Raw genomic sequence first — 21068 nt, 5'->3', positions numbered from 1 at the left:
GCATATCACTGTGGCTACTGAGAGAGTCAAACAAGAAAAACTGCTTTGGAAGGAGATGCGTATGAAGAGGAGACAAGTGACATTCTTCCAGCTACCACTTCAGACTCAAATAGTAGCTGCTTGTATGAGAGCATTACTTAATATAGAATGTAGATTCTTCACAATGGAAATGACTAATATTATTTTTCTACTATTGGTATCAGGTCTGTATATCATATTCATTTTGTGACATGGTTGTCTGAATAACATATTGACATAATTTTTTTTTTGTGCTATATTGCTTTTTTCCCCACAGAATTGTTCTCCTTTAAACTGGTATTCTCCAACTTCCACTACATGCCACTGTCAAAGACCTATGAAGAAGCAAAGAACCACTGCAGAGTGATGTACACGGATCTGGCTACCATTAATAATCTGACAGATATGTCCAATTTCATTGCTTCTGTTCCAAATACTACAAACCGAGCGTGGATAGGACTGGAGATGGGAGATGTCCCAAAGTGGAATTGGGCTTGGCCTCATCAAAAAGTGGGTTATTTTAATTGGAGGACAGGAGAACCACAAGGTCTGGACCAAAGTTCATGTGCGGGCATGGATGTACTGGGACAATGGTTTGAGAGTGATTGTGACACCAAACGGAGCTTTGTTTGTCAGGGTGAGTACAACGCAGTGGTGCCTTCAAAGTCCGAATCCAAATCCCCAAAATTGGTAGAATTTGAAGAGAATAATATTTAAATTTTCAAGTCTTTGTAATGGATGCCAGCTGGTGTGTACGTTGGTAAAACGCTGAAAAAAAACTGTATATTCAGTGACATATTGCAGTCAAGGGTTTTGTAGGACTTTGGGAGGTTTGCCACCAGCTGCTTATAATTATCTCTCTTGGAGTTTCCAAGAAACTGCATTGCAAAACTCAATTTTCATGAAATATGTCTACATGCATGCATCTTGTCCACTTCCAAAAGAAAGTTAAAACTACAGTTCATACAGTTCGTACATTCCATATTTTGACCCAATAATTTATCTTCAAAATGATATCCAATATGCACATCTGACTTAATTTTTCTCTATTAGTGACCTAAACCAAGAAAAATGTCACTACTTTTGTTCCGGAAGCATTTGGCTTGTGGACCAGTAACTGAAAAATATGAAACAATATTAGCTACAAGGCATAGAAAGTAGATGGATAGACATTAGCTATATAGGTCATATTAATAATCATAAACAAAATATACATATAGCTTTAGTTTGGAAAACTATAAAGAATTTTTTTAACAGTACAGCCAATAGGCATTTATATACCAAAATATGGCAAATAGGAAAACCACAGAACTATGAATTGGACACCAGAATGCAATTATTGACATACATTATATAATCAATGTATTAGCATCATATTTAACCCCTAAATCATATTTAACACCAAATGGCTGTTTATTTTGCCTGAAAACTTACATTTCTGGGCTGCACAGCGGTCGAGTGGTTAGCACACAGACCTCGCAGTTAGGAGTTTAATTCCACACTTGGCCATCTCTGTGTGGAGTTTGCATGTTCTCCATTTGGGGATAAATTTAATATTTTAATAATTATTTAATATTTTATAATAAAACTCGGGACATGTTTTCAATATATATATATTTTCTTTTTCAAGAAAAACTGTGAAAAATTGTGAAGTCTCACAGCTACGAGACCCGAGTTCAATTCCACCCTTGAGTGGAGTTTGCATGTTCTCCCCGTGCATGCGTGGGTTTTCTCCGGGTACTCCGGTTTCCTCCCACATTCCAAAAACATGCTAGGTTAATTAGTGACTCCAAATTGTCCATAGGTATGAATGTGAGTGTGAATGGTTGTTTGTCTATATGTGCCCTGTGATTGGCTGGCCACCAGTCCAGAGTTTGGAAAATAACTTGGAAGTCAACCAGCATCCCACATATATATGGGATGCTATATATATATATATATATATATATATATATATGTATATATATATATAACACTGCCAGTCATTATTTGTACAAGTCTGAAATCATGCTTAAAACCTTGCAGGCAACATGGATGATACCAGCAACTACATTTTTGTTGCTGACACCAAAACATGGAGGGATGCCCAAAAGCACTGCAGAAATTTGTCACTGGATCTGGTTGGTGTTGGCTCAGCAGAAGACAACAAGAAAGTCCAAAACGCGTCCACCTCCCAAAACGTGTGGATCGGCCTCTTCCGAGACGCTTGGAAGTGGTCCGACGGGAGCGTGTCGTCATTCCGCTACTGGAAACCACAGCAACCAAATTCTGCTAACCAGGATTGTGTTGCTGCTGTGTTGAAGGATGACGGACAGTGGAATGATCTGAGGTGTAGCACCAAACGCACCTTTGTCTGTCATGGCCGTAAGTTGACTCATTTCTGTGTTGAGTTGGAATACAATTTTGTTGTTCCGTTCCAGCTTTTCCATCATCTTACAGATTATATATATATATATATATATATATATATATGAATGTGTTTTTGTCGAATGAGTATCTTCTGCCTGGAAATGACAGAGAAAAATGGTAAAATATTATCATCATCTTTATCTTCAATACATTCCAATAATTATTATTGTTGTTAACGTGATAAATCGTTCAAATATTTAATATTTGATTTTTTTTTTCTCTTTTCAAGGTGGAAGTTGGCATCCTTCATAATGTTTAATGTTCAATTTTATGAATAGAATATTTCATAGGAGGCCGATAAAAATCGAGCTACGGGCCACTAATCCCCCCCCCTGCACTTTGGACACCCTTGCTTTATAACAAATAATGAAAATAATGAAAAGGGTTATGAATATTTTTGAACATATGATAGATATATACATTATTAATCTGTGTGTGTTATCGGTGTGGGACTGTTCAGAAAACCTCGGCATACATTTGCACAAGTAAACACATTTTTACACAACATGAGGCGTTCGATGGGGAGGGATGTGAGTGTGAATTAATATTAATATTGATATTGATATTGATAATAATATCAATATTAATATTAATATCGATATTGATATTAATATTAATAAATTAATATTTATATTTAATTTATTTTTTATTTTATTAATGTTATTAATCTTATTAATTTTATTAATTGTATTAATTGTATTAATTGTATTAATTTTATTAATTTATTAATTTTATAATTAATAATTAAATAATTTTATTAATTTTATGAATAATATTTTTTAATTAATTTTAATATCAACATCAATGTTAATATTAATATTAATTTTAATAACAACAATAATAATTATTATTAATTGAAAATATGACACATTTTGTCACATTATAAAAATGCCATGAATTTTCTGATTGGTATCACAAGAGTGACTTTAACTAAAGTTTTAACCAAGCACGTGCACATTGTTTGCTTTTGCATCATAAAAAAAAACTGATTTATGTTGAATCACATTATCATCCATGAATATAAGACGTCTGCATTTTGTGTTGTGACTTGGTGCAGCCAGCAAAGTTGCACCGACCAGTCAGACCAGCACACAGGAGACAACCAGTGTCACAACTCCGTCTAACAGCTCATCTTCAGAGGTGATATCCATTAATTCCACAGCAGCTACTTCTACACGACCATTAAATACAGGTATGTGACAACAAACAATACCACACGTCATACTTGTACTTAAGTACGCCACTCCACAATGCCGTTCCGCAAATGTCAAATGTGACAATTCCTGTGTAACTCCTTTTGCAGGAGGTACCTCTGCTTTCACGACACCGCCTGGGACTCGGAGTACGACACCCGCATCCACCGACAGCGATTCTGAGTTGATTGCAGGTACATTTAGAAGCGTGTGAGCCTCAAGTTTCCACTCTTCTGTTTTGCTATAGGAACAAAAGATGAATTCATTTTGCAGTGGGTTTGAAACTTATGTTTTTCTTTATCTTTCACAAGCTGCTTCAGACTATTTATAAAAAACCTTATTACATCTAGATTACACATTTATGCTATATATAAATGTTAAGAAATTCAAGATAAACATACAATGTTTTGTCATGAGCAGGCCCATGTTTATACATTAAAAAAACATATTTATTATTATTTTTTTTGTATTTTTTTATATGATCTTACATACTATTTTCCTCTCATTAAAACTGCAAGATATGCGCTGTCTAAAGCCCGACCCATGGGTCATTTGCAGCTTCTTTAAAATCTGCTCGTTAAAAATACGCGTCCAAAAAACATCTCACAACCCTCCTGCTAGCTTGACATTGATCAACATTTGCAATAAAAGTCTTATAGTAATTATTAGAATAGACCTAGCTCCCAAATCCTCGCTTTGTCTCATTAATTGCCATTGTTCACTCGTGACACACTCCAGGTTTAAGCCCTAAATATGCCTCATGAGCCTATTAAATGCATTTAACGTATAAAATGTACTTTAGTGATGCAGAGTTTTTGGTCCAGTGCACCACTGTGCGCAACCAATTTGGTAATACGGTCGACTGCACTGCGCCAAGATGGGCGTGGCGGCGCACCAGGGGAGGTGTCCACATTTTCAGCTTCACACAGTGACAATTTTGTGTGAAAGGTGCGCCAAAGGTGCGCTGAAAGCTCGCCAGCTTTCAGGTTTTTCAGAGTGTCAGGCACATTTCAATGCAACCAGCAATTGAAATGATAATTTCATGATAATGATATACATAATTTTTTTGCATGTACAACTATAATTGTAAAACTATTTTTTTGGTTTTCTGGAACAGATTAATTGGATTTAGATTATTTATTATGGGAACATTTGATTCGGTTAATGTCCGTTTTGGTTAGAGTTGGTCTGAAATGAATTAATGACGCTAACTAAGGTTACACTGTGTAGTACTCACCATGAATGAATTAACAAATGAACAGTTTAAGTTTCACAGCAACTATGGTGCGTTCAAGGACCTTCCGAATCAAAATTTGTTGACACGCCTTGCTTTAGAGCAATTGATCCAAAAGTCAAGCACCCTTTTAAGCATCTTTGTATATTTATTTTGGTTAAATTAAATTAAATTTGGGTTTTTCTGGTATGACGACATCTGGTGGACGTGGGAAGTATTGCAGGTCTGGTAAAAAAAAAAAAAAAATACAAATTTACTAGAAATACTGTACATGGTGGCAAAATGTGAAAGTTATTTTTGCATCCAAGAAATAAAAAAAAGTAAAGTCATTTACTGTTTTTCTTGTTCTATACTCTGGTCCTACAGGTAATCTGATCTTAATTCGTAAAAACGTGACCTGGATGGAGGCCCTGAGTTACTGCAGAGAACACCACAGGGACTTAGTCTACATCACTAACCAAAGCACTCAGGATCAAGTGGCGGAAATGACAAAAAACGCCACGTCGACTCACGTTTGGCTTGGCTTACGCTACACTTGTAACTTTCACTTCTGGTTCTGGAGCGGTTCCTCCATTCACTGTTACCAGAACTGGGCTCCGGGGCAAGGATCGGAGGGTGCAAAGTGGTGTGGAGCAACCGGGGCCGTGGAGACCACAGGAGAGCAGCAATGGGTCGGCTTGAATGAGACGCAGAAACTGAATTTCATCTGCCAGAACTGTGCTGGTTGAGGAAGTTTTGGGAAGCGCTGGTTATTCTAGCATTCTATTCACATGTCTCTCCATCTTTGTCAATGCAGGCCAGTGAGAAGACTTGAGTGCTGCCTCCTCCATTGTTGAGCGTGAATTTCATTAAATATGCCAACATTGTGGTGCGCCGGCCGACACATTCATGGGCAGAGAGAGTGACGTGAGAACATTGATCTGCTGCTTTCACTCGGGGGGTTAATATTTGCATGTTGACCCCCTTCGGCTGTTGGGCTCAAGATGGTCTTTTTAAGGACCACCATGGTCCCTGTGCAGACTGCCTGCTGCCCCTACTGACCTGACCTTCACTTGTCCGCAGTGCTGAGGTCTACATGGATCACCACTAACCGTGGGAATACTATACACAACATTCTAAACCAGGGGTCTCAAACACGCGGCCCGCGGGCCAAATGTGGCCCACAGGACACTAGTTTGAGGCCCCCGCCTTGATATGAAAGTTTAATGTTAGTGCGGCCCGCGCAAGTTTGATATGGATGCTGTATGGTATCATGTACCCAGAAAAAAATTATTATGTTTGATTAATGTTCATGTTAAAGGTTAAATAACTGTTAATAGTTATCCTCCCTATCCGTGTGGAAGTGGTAAGTTTTTGGCTTTTTAAGTTTAAAGGATTTGAGGATTTGTAATTGAGTTTGAGACCCCTGTTTTAAACTGTAAACTATACACATTATGAAGTATTACACCAAAATTAAAAGAAATAAAAGCAATAAAAACAACATACCAAACATGTGACTATTGTGTCAATATAATGGGAAGCTTTGATTGGATATTGTAGTGCTTTATAGAAGTAGGATTTAATATCCATAAATGGAATATTTATGCAGTTACAGCATCAAAAACTTGTTTATGACCTTCTAAATAAAGTTTTGACCATTATTAGAGCCCTGCAGGCATGAAATAACACCCCTATAGTCAGCTCTATTATGCTTTGTTTACATTTACATGAAAGCTACACGATCTCTGAAGGGATATACAGTAAGACAGTTTATTGATTGAGCAAGTTTAAGCATAGCAAGCTACCGAGCTAATTAGTTAGCCTCCAATTCATTCATTCATTCATTTTCTACGGCTATCTATCTTTCTATCACAAGGGTCGCAGGGGTGCTGGAGCCTATACCAGCTGTCTTCGGGCGAGAGGCGTTTTAGCCATTTTCATAAGTAGACACTGTTATACTAGGGGTTAGCATGCTAACATGAGCATACTAGCATTTTTTTAATGACTATAAACCTGGCATGCAGCATGATAGCAGTAAGTATTAAGATTATATTCATGAAAATATAATATATTTAATATCAAAATATAGACTTAATAATACTACAAATAATAATACACAAATAATATTTATTATGTAATAATTTAATTTCAGTTATATTCATGAAAATGTAATATATTTAATATCATAATATAGACTTAATAATACTATAAATAATAACCAAATAATATGTATTATGTAATAATTTAATTGTAATTATATTCATGAAAATATAATATTTCTAATATCAAAATATAGACTTAATAATACTATAAATAATAATACACAAATAATATTTATTATTTAATAATTTAAGTCCAATAATATAAATATAAATACATAATTATACTCAAATTTTTTGGATTTTCAGAGGAAGGCACTTGTACAAATATTGGTGTTAGCATGCTAACATTAGCATGTTAGAATTGTATGAATTGTATGGTAAGAATGGTATGTTTTCATGGTATAATAAATGTAGGACTAATATTTATTTAATGACTATAAACCTAGCATGCAGCATGATAGCAGTAAGTGTTAAGATTATATTCATGAAAATATAATATATTTAATATCAAAATATAGACTTAATAATACTATAAATAATAATACACAAATAATATTTATTATTTAATAATTTAAGTCCAATAATATAAATACATAATTATACTCATTTTTTTGCATTTTCAGAGGTAGGCACTTATACTGGTGTTAGCATGCTAACACTAGCATGTTAGAATTATTAATATGAACGGTATGGTAAGAATGGTATGTTTTCATGGTATAATAAATGTAGGACTAATATTTATGTTGTAAATCACAATATGGGGGGAACTGTGACTCTTGTTTCTCCGGATATAAGGTACCAAAGTATAAAAAAAAGTCATAAACATCAGTATTAAAAATAAAAAATACATACCTTTTTTGCAGTTAAGATGTTGTATTTCAATGAGAATCCTATAAAGGAAACAAATTGGGTTAACGATATGAAATTCACTGTTAAATCTGTAGCATAAAAGAAATAGAATAATAGTAATAATAATTATTATTCCCTTAAAATGTAAGAAAATTAAAAAGAGGTGGATCATTCACATCACAATAGTGCTCACTAATATAGATTTTAACATGTTTGTCAAACCAAGTTTGAAAGATACAAAGCCTTTTGTTTGCACAACAGGGAATTTTACATCTTTATTCCAAATAATACAAACGGGAGCCGAGTATAATTTCACCTAATCCCAGCAATCTCGTAGTTGTACGCCGCGTTTTGAAAGCCACGTTTTGCATCCCCAATGTCCTCCTGTCATTTGTCAATTACCATGGCCCATTACGCATGAGTGTGTCATCGCTTAGCTTCTCTCTCCCCTCACAAAAGGCGGCGGTCAGCGAGCCTCTCATCAGTTCAATGTTAACGTCCGCTCGCTCCGTTTGTTGACTACCACCCCCCCCCCCCCCCTCGCCATCTTTTCTCACCCTCCTCTCCTCTTGTGTGCTGTCCAGCTGCCTCTGACCTCTGACCTCTTCACCCTCACTCCTGACCTGTGGGGGACATTCCCACGCCACACCCTTTTGTGTACATCTCCCCATGGTAACTCAGCGGGCACTCCCTCTGCATTCTTACAGAGGATGGCGAAGGACATCATTCATTTCGGCTGCCTATTTGCTGCCGATGCGAAGACGGTCACAACTTTAGGTACACTTGCTCAATCAATATATTGATTTTAGTATTATTATTATTTAGTATTAAGTATTATTATCACAGAATTAAAAAAATCTATACATATATTGGTCAATGAATGTTTTGGTATCAATCCAAAACCAAGGATATACAGGACCAATCTTGCCAATACTAATCATGATTATGTATGCTGGAGCCTACCCCAGCTGGAGGACCCGGAGAAAACCACAGGGAGAACATGCAAACTCCACACAGAAAATCAAACCCAGATCTCCTGACTGTGTGTCCTACATGCTAATCACTCGTCCACTGTGTGGCCCTTTTTATATTATATTAGATAATATTACAATACATTATATTATATTGGGCAATTGAACAATGCAGTAGGCTTATATAAATGTGTGTCCTGTGTGTCCTACACACTAATCACTGTGCGGCCTTGATCATGATTATATTATATTAGATTAGATTATATATTATAATATATTAAATTATTATTATATTATAATATTTTATAGAGTAATATTATGTTTTATATTTTATTATATTTTTTATATTATATTTTATAGATTTATATTTGATATTGTATTTTTTATATTTTATTATATTTTTATATTATACATTATATATAAGATTAAATTAAATTGAATTAAATTAAATTAAATTAAATTAAATAATATCATATCATACACATCACACATACACATCATATTATATTATATTATATTATATTACATTATATTACATGACATTATATTACATTACATTATATTGGGCAACTGAACAATGCAGTAGGCTTATATAAATACAACACTACAAGACAAATAATACAGTTGTACAAATTGTGCAATTGTTCAGTGCAAAATAAGTCAACGGTGTTGGCTCACATTCCAATACTTTGGCTCCGCTATCTTTTATTTCACACACTTATTAGAGTTCTGAAAATAAAGTGAAAAAATATATATATGTAAAAAAAAAACTAAATTGTGGTACTACCGTTGGTATTGATACTATTGATATCACGCATATATGGCAGTACATGTCCACAGTTCACAGGAAGCGGCAGAGAGTATTTAATCCTACCCCTTTCCGTATCACTACAGCCTTATCATAAAAGATAAATTAGTTTTATTAGTTTTGCTCTGAAAGCATATTGTATCATCTCATATTTGTGTCTAAGTTGGAAAACATTTTTGACGAGCACTTTTTAACTTTACATCTTTGTACCTGCCATGCGCACTGCTGTCATTCCTTCTCCTCTATTCTTCTCTGCAGGCTTCCAGAGATCCCTCCCTTTTTTTTTTTCCTTCTGTCACTTTCACAGCTAATTGTAGAAAAAGAGATTTTCTCCATTGAGGCCTTGTCTCTTAGGTAACCCCGCTCCTGCATGAAATGAGATGGATAGATGGGAAGAGGCAGAGAGGGGCACACGAGGAGGCAAAAGGAAACAGGCAGAGCTTGAGGTCGGATGCACAGGAGCGTGGACTTACTAGAAGTACTTTAGGTATGGATGGATACTTATTAAGAACTGGAAGGTGCATATTGTAAGTAATGGTACTTTTTCACTTTTTTATTTTTATTTTAATTTTTTTTAAAGAAAATAGACACTCTTGGCTGGGTATTTACCAAATTTTTAATAAGAGTACACAGTATTTAAACTGGTTTTAGAGCTTGGGAAGAATCTGATAATAATTTTCTATATTTTTCAAAATAAATTGTGTTTTTTTTTAAACTTTTTGTCCACTTTAGCTTCCACTACAGGGACAAAGATGCGCTTTTGCCGTGACAGAAAGTCAGGAGTTGATTGTCCAAACGCAATTCTTGTAGCCCTCATCCAGGAGTTGTGGATGGACATCAGGCCCCTGACTCTCAAATATACTACACACTATTTCCACTATGGAGGAACTACTATCTCATATTATTTATTATTTTTAATAATAATATATTTATTTTTCTCCAAAGTCAAGAGTTCATTTGAGATGAAGAAACTAATTAGATAGATAGATAGATGGATAGATGGATAGATGGATAGATGGATAGATAGATAGATGGATAGATGGATAGATGGATAGATGGATAGATGGATAGATGGATAGATGGATAGATGGATAGATGGATAGATAGATAGATATAGTAGTTTGCAATATTGTATACCTATACTGTATACCTGTATGCAGTAAACCTATGATATTTTACACAAAAACAATCAATAACTGTCTACATTCAGGTAAATATTGGTTCTGCCTTCTTCCTTGACCACTAACAATAAAAGTCCATATTTAAGCATCTGCATTTGTTTTTCTTGGCGGTGACATAATGTGTAAACGACGACGGTCAGGACATGATGGAGATTTTGTTTCATTTTCTGTTTTCCACCCATACATCAATTTTCTCCAAGGATTGTCCACATTAGAGAGCATACAACACCTAAGACTGCAGTGACGTCAGCATCCCACTGGGCTCCTCTGGCTCTCTCCGGTGGACAGAGGCAGCATTGCAGCGCCCCGGCAGCAATGACCAATGAAATGCATTACTGGGCCGAAATGCATTTTAAAGCCATATTGTCACTTGACTTGTTTATTTCTTACCTAGCTTTTAGTGTTAAGTCGCTGTGTGATGATTTTAGGGTCCTTTGTCAGATGACACCTTGACTTTGTTGGATGTTACATATTCAGTACTCTATGTATATACTGAGTAATGACCCCCTAATGACGAGCTGATAGTGAGTTTACTTGGTTCAAGGTTTAAGACAAAAGTGTAGCAGCTTATACAATGGAAATTACGGTGCTTACAATTACATTTGAATAGCAAAATGAATAATAACTGTGTCTTTGGTGTAAATAACATTTTGTGTATGTGGCAGAAACACATTCATTTGTCATTTGTGGGACCAATCATTGGTCATTTTCTAAAAATGATCAAATTTGTACCGGAAATTTGAGAAAAAAAAAGACAAACAACCATTCACACTCACATTCATACCTATGGACAATTTGGAGTCGCCAATTAACCTAGCATGTTTTTGGAATGTGGGAGGAAACCGGAGTACCCGGAGAAAACCCACACACGGGGAGAACATGCAAACTCCACACAGAGATGGCCGAGGGTGGAATTGAACCCTGGTCTCCTAGCTGTGAGGTCTGCGCGCTAACCACTTAACCGCCCGTGCCGCATCAATCAACTAATATTAATAATATTTGGACTGATCAACTCACCCTTACTGCTTGATACTTGAACTCGACTGTACTTCTATCCTTCCCTCTGATTGGCCACTACTACAAGCAGCACAGTGACATCATCACTGGCTCGGTCGGTAGAGGTCAGGGATGAAGGGAGAGAAAGGTCAAGGTGAGTACACAGAGCAGATAAGGCATTATGTGGATAAACAACTTTATACTTCTGTGTGTGTATAAATAGATTATTTGGTGTAAACATTTGTTGGCATTGAGCCTCAAGTCAAACCCAATCGACCACTTACAGGGTTTAAATCAGGGGTCTCAAACTCAATTTACTTGGGGGCCACTGGAGCTAGGGTCTGGGCGAGGCTGGGCCGCATCAGGTTTTCCCAAAAAAACCCCAAAAAGCATTTATTAAAAACAGAAAAATGAATAAACTTTGCTAATAATAAATAATAAATAATAAATAATAAATAATAAATAATAAATAATAAATAATAAATAATAAATAATAAATAATAAATAATAAATAATAAATAATAAATAATAAATAATAAATAATAAATAATAAATAATAAATAATAAAAGCTTAAACCACATATAGTTGGTGGGTAGACAAATTATTTTTTTTCAGATTAAAATGAACAAAGCATTATTAGAGCCCTGTAGACATGACAAAACACGACTATATTCACATTTATACTCTTTTTATTTACAACATATTGCGCAACTGCAGGGTCTTGAGACACATGCTAACTCGCAAACTAGAGAGCTAGCGACCTAAACGGTAGCCTTCAAGTTATTTCCTTTAAACTTAAAATAGCCAAAAACGTACCACTTCCACACGGATAGGGAGGATAACTATTAACAGTTATTTAACCTTTAACATGAACATGAATCAAACGTAATAATTTTTTCTGGGTACATGATACCATACAGCATCCATATCAAACTTGTGCGGGCCGCACTAACATTAAACTTTCATATCAAGGCGGGGGGCCTCAAACTAGTGTCCTGCGGGCCACATTTGGCCCGCGGGCCGCATGTTTGAGACCCTTGGTTTAAGTGTTGCATTACGTGATATGTTTAGAACTTAGCTGTTGTTCATTGTAAAGGTTGATGATGGCACCTAAACCGTTGGCAATATCTTTTTTTTTAATATTAAAATTATTTCATATACAACGTTGCTGTGTTCGGAGTAAAGAGTACTGGCAAGGATCTGACATACAATGGGGACATCACTGACATCCTGAGCGGGTTTGGGGCTCCCGTTGAGGACCTGGAGAGTGTATAAGTCGTTCTCCACTCATGGATGGGGGGGGGGTTAACGGGACTGCTTCAAGCACCACAAGTAAAAAGCTCCATTCATGCACAATGTAAACAATGCAAGGATATTTCTGTCCAGCATCCCCGGAGAGCATCCACTATTGCAGAGGGCTACCGAAAAGCCATATATGATGCCCCTATATGCTAAGAGTAATAGTTATGTCATGTAAATGGGACTTCCGGTTATTAGTGTAGCATCCAGGCTAGGAGAAAATATTTTTTCGGCAATATATTGCGATACTGTATCGATATTAAAAAGTATCATATACTGATCATGATAATCCATCCAGTCCCACTAGGGTTGCGGGTATGCTGGAGCCTATCCCAGCTGCAGGACCCGGAGAAAACCACGGGGAGAACTCCACACAGAAAATCGAACCCAAATCTTTTGACTGTGTGTCCTACATGCTAATCACTCGTCCACTGTGCAGCCCTGATTATATTATATTACATTACATTATATTAGGCAATTGAACAATGCAGTAGGCTCATATAAAAGTGTGTCCTGTGTGTCCTACATGCTAATCACTCGTCCACTGTGCGGCCTTGATTATGATTATATATATATAGAGATTATATTATATTATATTATATTATATTATATTATATTATATTATATTATATTATATTATATTATATTATATTATATTATATTATGTATTATAATATATTACATTATTATTATATTATAATATTATATTTTTATATTTTATTATATTTTTTATATTATATTATATACATTTATATTTTTTATATTTTATTATATTTTTATATTATACATTATATATAAGATTAAATTAAATTAAATTAAATTAAATTAAATTAAATTAAATTAAATTAAATTAAATTAAATTAAATTAAATTAAATTGGGCAATTGAACAATGCAGTAGGCTTATATAAATACAACACTACAAATAATACAGTTGTACAAAATGTTAAAGCTTTATTAGCTTTATTTATCCAAATGCTACACTTTAAGTTTGTGATACAGAATAACATACTGTTCTAATGGAATAAAAATGTATTTAGTAAGTGCATATTGATGGTGTAATTCAGTTTTTTCCAGGAAATAATCTTTAACTACAAGAAAAACAAAAAAAATATCACCTTGTTAACAGTATCGTGATATATCGTATCGTATCGCCAGATTGTTGCCAATACACACCCCTAATCCAGGCTGGGTCACACAGTCTGACCACCTTTTTTCTGACCTTAACACATCTCCTGTGGATATGATCTCCTGGGCCACCCATGAATAATTTCACTTCCATGTATTTATACATTTATACATAAAAAAATGCAAAATGGCAAATGTGTTATCTATAAACTCAAGCATTGATTTTTTTTTTTTTAAGTCCATTCATTCACTCCGTCACGTCCTTCCAAATAAGGTGATTGAGTTTGGTTTACTGGATTGAATTAGCTTTGCAGCTGAATATATTTATTTTACCCCCCCCCCCCCCCTCCCCTTTACTGGTCTTGCCGTAAAGAAGCTGAGAGGGGGCTCTGTGCTCCACACAGTCGCCCTCAAAGTTCCAGACGGCCTAACATCTGCTACCTGATGGAGGAGGAGCATTTTTTTTTTTACGTTGGCACAGAATGTTCACATCAAATGTCTCATGGCGGCGTACGGACCGAGGCCGCTAAACGCTAAACAGACCTTCTTTAATCTCAACGACATGGTTTGTCCAATATGAAGTACAGAGATTAGCGTAAAAATAGCCTGTTTAACGGTTAAATTCACGTGTCTCCACATGCATGTAGAGAACGTTAGCAAGAGAAAGAGAGCGAGCAAAGCAGCAGGAAGAGCGAGGAACAAGCAAGGTCTTATGTGTTGATATTATTCTAATCTGACTGGCCTGGTCCAATGTAAGCAACATCGGAGTACTGGAGCATCACTTCAATCGCAGCTCCATCAATGGCTGCTCTGTACTCACACGCCGACCATTAGATGTTTCATTATATTTCAATGTGGAGAGGATAAATAGCAGGAGCACTCAAAAGGACCGTAGCGGACCGGACCGGACCTCTGCCAAGGTTTTAACATTTGTCACCTGCAAAATCATTGAGTGCATGGCTGCCATCTTTTCAAATAGCGCCCGTTCTATCAATGTCCGGGTAAAAGCTAGTACAGTATTTTATATCAACACAAAAATGTCACAATATGTGGCATGTGTAACGCTGAAGAGTTTGCAGATTATGCATTTCCCAGCATGCTTTGCTGCAGTTAAAATGATGACTTTTGACTGTGTAATGCCTCTTTAAGGTCTTATTTTGTACAAATAGGGTGTAATAGTTATAATGCTATTTTACAAACACTTCCAAATTCAATTGCAGCACAAGCCTGAGTTTAACACGTATGGCGTCATTAGTTCCTCAGTAACTACTCTAAATGTATATGCCTTAGTCATTAATTCATCATTAGTTTCTCAGTAACTACTCAAATGTATGTGCCTCAGTCATTAGTTCCTCAGTAACTACTCTAAATGTATGTGCCTTAGTCATTAGTTCCTTATCAGTTCCTCAGTAACTACTCAAATGAATGTGCCTCAGTCATTAGTCCATCATTCGTTCCTCAGTAACTACTCTAAATGTATGTGCCTTAGTCATTAGTTCATCATTAGTTCCTCAGTAACTACTCAAATGAATGTGCCTCAGTCATTAGTCCATCATTCGTTCCTCAGTAACTACTCTAAATGTATGTGCCTTAGTCATTAGTTCCTTATTAGTTCATCAGTAACTACTCAAATGTATGTGCCTTAGTCATTAGTTCATCATTAGTTCCTCAGTAACTACTCATATGTATGTGCCTTAGTCATTAGTTCCTCAGTAACTACTCTAAATGTATGTGACTTAGTTATTAGTTCCTCAGTAACTACTCTAAATGTATGTGACTTAGTTATTAGTTCCTCATTAGTTCCTTAGTAACTACTATAAATATATGCGCCTTAGACATTAGTTCCTCAGTAACTACTCAAATGTATGCACCTTAGTCATTAGTTCATCATTAATTCCTCAGTAACTACTCTAAATGTATGTGACTTAGTTATTAGTTCCTCATTAGTTCCTTAGTAACTACTCTAAATATATGCGCCTTAGACATTAGTTCCTCAGTAACTACTCAAATGTATGCACCTCAGTCATTAGTTCATCATTAATTCCTCAGTAACTACTCTAAATGTATGTATGTACCTAAGTCATTTGGCCATCATTAGTTCATCAGTAACTACTCTACATGTATGTGCCTTAGTCATTAGTTCCACGGTAACTACTGTAAATGTACTGCATGTGCCTTAGTCATTAGTTCATCAGTAACTACTCTAAATGTACTCTATGTGCCTTAGTCATTAGTTCCTCAGTAACTACTCTAAATGTATGTGACTTAGTTATTAGTTCCTCATTAGTTCCTTAGTAACTACTCTAAATATATGCGCCTTAGACATTAGTTCCTCAGTAACTACTCAAATGTATGCACCTTAGTCATTAGTTCATCATTAATTCCTCAGTAACTACTCTAAATGTATGTGACTTAGTTATTAGTTCCTCATTAGTTCCTTAGTAACTACTCTAAATATATGCGCCTTAGACATTAGTTCCTCAGTAACTACTCAAATGTATGCACCTCAGTCATTAGTTCATCATTAATTCCTCAGTAACTACTCTAAATGTATGTATGTACCTAAGTCATTTGGCCATCATTAGTTCATCAGTAACTACTCTACATGTATGTGCCTTAGTCATTAGTTCCACGGTAACTACTGTAAATGTACTGCATGTGCCTTAGTCATTAGTTCATCAGTAACTACTCTAAATGTACTCTATGTGCCTTAGTAATTAGTTCCTCAGTAACTAGTCTAAATGTACTGTATGTGCCTTAATCATTAGTTCCTCAGTAACTAGTCTAAATGTACTCTATGTGCCTTAGTAATTAGTTCCTCAGTAACTAGTCTAAATGTACTGTATGTGCCTTAGTAATTAGTTCCTCAGTAACTACTGTATTTTACTGTATGTGCATTATTGTAAAGTGAGACCACCAGCTTTTCCAAAGTGACAAGGATACTTGAACAAGATAGTCTGCACTCAAACACTGACTTACATTGTGCCTGATCTTTGGTTTGCCACAGGCATTTTAGTGTCAATAACACACATTAAATATGCCTAAAAAGCAAGTGTGAGACGAAGATGCTCATGTTTTGTCAGGTGGGCAGTAACCTGAGTTCCTTAAGGTGGTTTTTTACAGTCGGCCTCTCAAAAAGGCCACAGCAGGGTCAGCTGTTTGACAGGATGGACGGAGGGGAGTGGGGCAATTGGTGATGCTCAATATGACCACTTGGTGGAGACACCAATGATGAGGGAGCCATTGAATTGTTATAGTGTGTGATCAGTGTGTACATCATGGCCACTTTTTATTATGTTTTTGATTTACTTGCTTACTTTACTTAAAAAATAGGGAATTATCCTTTTATCCATTTAAATAGTTCATTCATTCATTCAATTTTCTACTGCTTATCCTCACGAGGGTCGCAGGGGGGTGCTGGAGCCTATCCCAGCTGTCTTCGGGCGAGAGGCGGGGTACACCGTGGACTGGTGGCCAGCCAATCACAGGGCACATAGACAAACAACCATTCACACTCACATTCATACCTATGGACAATTTGGAGTCGCTAATTAACCTAGCATGTTTTAATATGGGAGGAAACTGGAGTACCCGGAGAAAACCCACGCATGCACGGGGAGAACATGCAAACTCCACACAGAGATGGCCAAGGGTGGAATTGAACTCGGGTCTCCTAGCTGTGAGACAACTCATACGCCATGCAGCCGTATTTAAAAAAAAACAAAAAAACTAAAAAAAAATATATACAAATTAGTCAATAGATTAAAATAATTAATTTTGATTAATTTCACCCACGCATGCACGGGGAGAACATGCAAACCTTTTGTTTGGAATTGAACTCGGGTCTCCTAGCTGTGAGACCACTCACACGCCGCGCAGCCGTATGTTAAAAAAAAAAACAATAAAAAAATTAACACAGAAATTAGTCAATAGATTAAAATAATTAATTGTGATTAATTTCCCCATAGTTAACACGATTAATCGCAGACATACAAATTCGACACAGAGATGACCGAGGGTGGAGTTGAACTCGGGTCTACGAGCTGTGAGGTCTGCTCGCTAACCACTCGACTACCGTGCAGCCCTCATTTAAACAGTTATGTTATTTTATGTTGTATTACAGTATACTTTAAATCAAAAACATTAATTTATCGATTTCACAGTACAGGATAAGATTCATATGGAAAAAATAAATAAATAAAATTCTGCCTTTCAGTCTTAAAGCATGCATTTCACCATATTTTGAATCAATATGTTGCCTCCTGTTACATTAATAAATACAACACTCAGTGGTTGAATCTGTTGCTCCTCTGCAAAATGTCACTCATACCCGTTTGCTGCAAACCTCGGTTGACCTGTCTTCATGTGGTTTACAAAAGTAAGGAACGGTGGGTGGCCATTTTGGTCCGACTTGCAGGGCCCGCCACAGAACATTCCTTAAAATCGTCTGGATGTTTAGTCTCTTACATAACCTGCGGCGTAGTTACATCTCATTAATGCCAACAAACGACCGATTCATATAGCGAGCGGTTCCCCGTCTCCTTGAGCGAGCGCTCAATACCTGCAGTGTTATGTTATGTATTCCAGCTGAATCATGATTCTCGGACCCAACTGTTATTCAATCAATGTTTGTGTTTGTCGGCTTATATGTAAGAAATAATTAGCTTTGTTGTACAGGAAATTTAAAGTAAAAACAAAATACTGAAAATTGTATGAAACGGTAATCTAAAGTGATTGGCGGACGCGTATAAAGTCAATTGAATTGTATACATTTTTTTTTGTCTCATTGAAATGTTTACAGGGCGGCATGGCGGCCGAGTGGTTAGCACGCAGACCCCACAGCTAGGAGACCAGGGTTCAAATCCACTGTGCATGCGTGGGTTTTCTCCAAGTACTCCGGTTTCCTCCCATATTCCAAAAACATGCTAGGTTAATTAGCGACTCCAAATTGTCCATAGGTATGAATGTGAGTGTGAATGGTTGTTTGTCTATATGTGCCCTGTGATTGGCAGGCGACCTGTCCAGGGTGTACCCCGCCTCTCGCCCGAAGACAGCTGGGATAGGCTCCAGCACCCCCCCCCCCCCCCCGCGACCCTCGTGAGGAAAAGCGGTAGAAAATGAATGAATGAAATGTTTTCAGTGGTGGTTGAGAGTGGGACCACTGGGGGTGGAGTTGGGGAGCGGGGTGGTGGTCCCTTAAGTAGGAGCAAACTTTATCCCTCGCCTCCTTTCTCCTTTCTCCTCTCACCTCCCCTATGGAAGATTTTCCAATCAGATGGAGGAAACCAAACTGAGATAAAACATCAAAATCATTTAGTGGGTAAGTGAACCATTTTTTTAATGAAATTATTAAGTTATGTTAATTTATAGTGATGTCTTTTGGCTATTATTTTTAATTAATTATTGCTGTTTTAACTGTAAAGGTGTACCAGTAATTGTATTGGGTTGGGTCCTATACCATACATATGATTTAGTATACAGTAATAGTGGAATATCAATTTGATTAAAAAATGGCCTCCCCTGCAATGCCGCCAATTAATAGGAATAAACGAAGTCCAAACTGCTGGGTTCAGAAATGTAGGTCAGCATTCATCTCAATGTGGTTTACCTGTTCTTTCATTTTCTACAGATTCCATTCAACGATTTGACATTTTTTTTCTGTGAGTCTTATTATAGTTAGAGAATCTTGGGCTTATGTAAGCATCTGCGGAGTAAAAGACATACAATGTCCCACAGTTCTATACAGTCCCCCACTGTTAGCGCTCCACTCGGTTTCACCGTCAGACCTCACCTTGTCCCTTCCTGTTCAAAACCATCTCAGTAGGATCGGGAAAGCGGATGAATCAACTATTATGGGTCACGGTTTGGAACACTGGCACATTTTGTCAACTGAAATGTGGTTTAGGTTAACTTTAAAATGGTATAATCTGATCGGTCATGGTCAAACCCTAGTATTCAGATTATTTAAAACCTATGTATCCCTCCTCTTGTGTTAGGGTCGGCACCGACCCTTTTAACATTTTAATGCATAAAAAGAATCACATAATATTTGTTTATTGCATAAAGGCTTTTTGACTTCATCAGGAAACTCTATTTCAACAAAATAAAACCCAAAAAATATTTTTTACTACATTTTAAAATGGTCTGCTTGAAATTATGACCACTGTATTGTTAGGGTCGGTTATAATAATATGACTATAAAGCAATATTGTGAGCCAAAACTGAAATCATAAGTGTACAATTAGCCAACACAATGACAACTAGGTCCTTTTCTCATTATGTAAGATTTTTGCTTACCGCTTTTCCAGTATACCAGCAGAAAAACAATGTCCAGACATGTGAGGGGAATTCACTCATTTGATTGGCTGATTTCACATTTACTATTTGGATCATAGAAAGAATGGCAACAAGTACAGTGAACCAAGATCTGGACCTGTTTGCTTTTTGATTTCAGTTCATACTAAAGTTCTGTAACTGAAAACAATAACTTTTTTCTACCTTTTCTTGACATTAATATGTATGAGTCAAAATTGACCCGAACACCATAGATCAGAGGTAGGGAACCTATGGCTCGGGAGCCAGGTAGGGCTCTTTTGATGACTGTATCTGGCTCTCAAGCATTTCTTACCACAATAAAAATTTATTTTTGCTAACATTTTAAGTAAACCATCACAGAAATGACAATCAACAACTTTCTTATGCATTTTAATTCGTCCATCTATATTCTGCTGCAATACGGCCAACCATATCTATCTTTCCTGATGATATTTTCCAGGTCAAACACCAAAACTTGATTATTACTGGGTAATGCTGTAGTCTACCTCGGTCATTGAGATGTCAAAAAAACATGTAAATGTAAACTTTCCTCCTTTCGTCAAATAGCTAAAGCTGCAGAACCAAGC

General features: G+C 36.3%; 1 protein-coding gene and 1 long non-coding RNA gene across 3 annotated transcripts; one reads left to right on the top strand and one right to left on the bottom strand.

Annotated features, from left to right (window-relative positions):
• Positions 1-277: 277 nt before the first annotated feature.
• Positions 278-6254, top strand: LOC131137135 (C-type mannose receptor 2). The gene is made up of 5 exons (XM_058084724.2): positions 278-655; positions 2044-2382; positions 3485-3619; positions 3731-3814; positions 5221-6254. Exons 1-5 carry the CDS (start codon positions 337-339, stop codon positions 5580-5582), a joined length of 1239 nt encoding a protein of 412 aa, XP_057940707.2. The 5' UTR covers positions 278-336; the 3' UTR covers positions 5583-6254.
• LOC144901996 (uncharacterized) lies at positions 3737-11847 on the bottom strand. 2 transcript variants are annotated; one of them, XR_013630210.1, is made up of 3 exons: positions 11762-11847; positions 7788-7825; positions 3737-3861 (listed from the first exon to the last, which is right to left on the bottom strand). It is a non-coding gene; the product is annotated as an uncharacterized LOC144901996 (long non-coding RNA). The 2 variants fall into 2 exon arrangements; XR_013630209.1 differs by lacking the exon at positions 11762-11847 and adding an exon at positions 9774-10111.
• Between the last annotated feature and the right edge of the window lie 9221 nt (positions 11848-21068).

Source organism: Doryrhamphus excisus, linkage group LG17, assembly GCF_037039965.1.
Source record: "Doryrhamphus excisus strain RoL-2023G ecotype Guam linkage group LG17, RoL_Dexc_Guam_v1.1, whole genome shotgun sequence".
Lineage (NCBI taxonomy): Eukaryota > Metazoa > Chordata > Actinopteri > Syngnathiformes > Syngnathidae > Doryrhamphus > Doryrhamphus excisus.
The sequence above is the reverse complement of the archived record's forward strand: the minus strand, read 5'-3'. Positions and strand labels throughout refer to the sequence as shown.

Coding starts and splice junctions, on each gene's coding strand:
- LOC131137135 (XM_058084724.2), top strand. CDS start 337: ATGCCACTGTCAAAGACCTATGAAGAAGCAAAGAACCACTGCAGAGTG. Junction 2,383..3,484: donor CACCTTTGTCTGTCATGGCC/GTAAGTTGACTC, acceptor GACTTGGTGCAG/CCAGCAAAGTTGCACCGACC. Junction 3,620..3,730: donor TACACGACCATTAAATACAG/GTATGTGACAAC, acceptor CTCCTTTTGCAG/GAGGTACCTCTGCTTTCACG.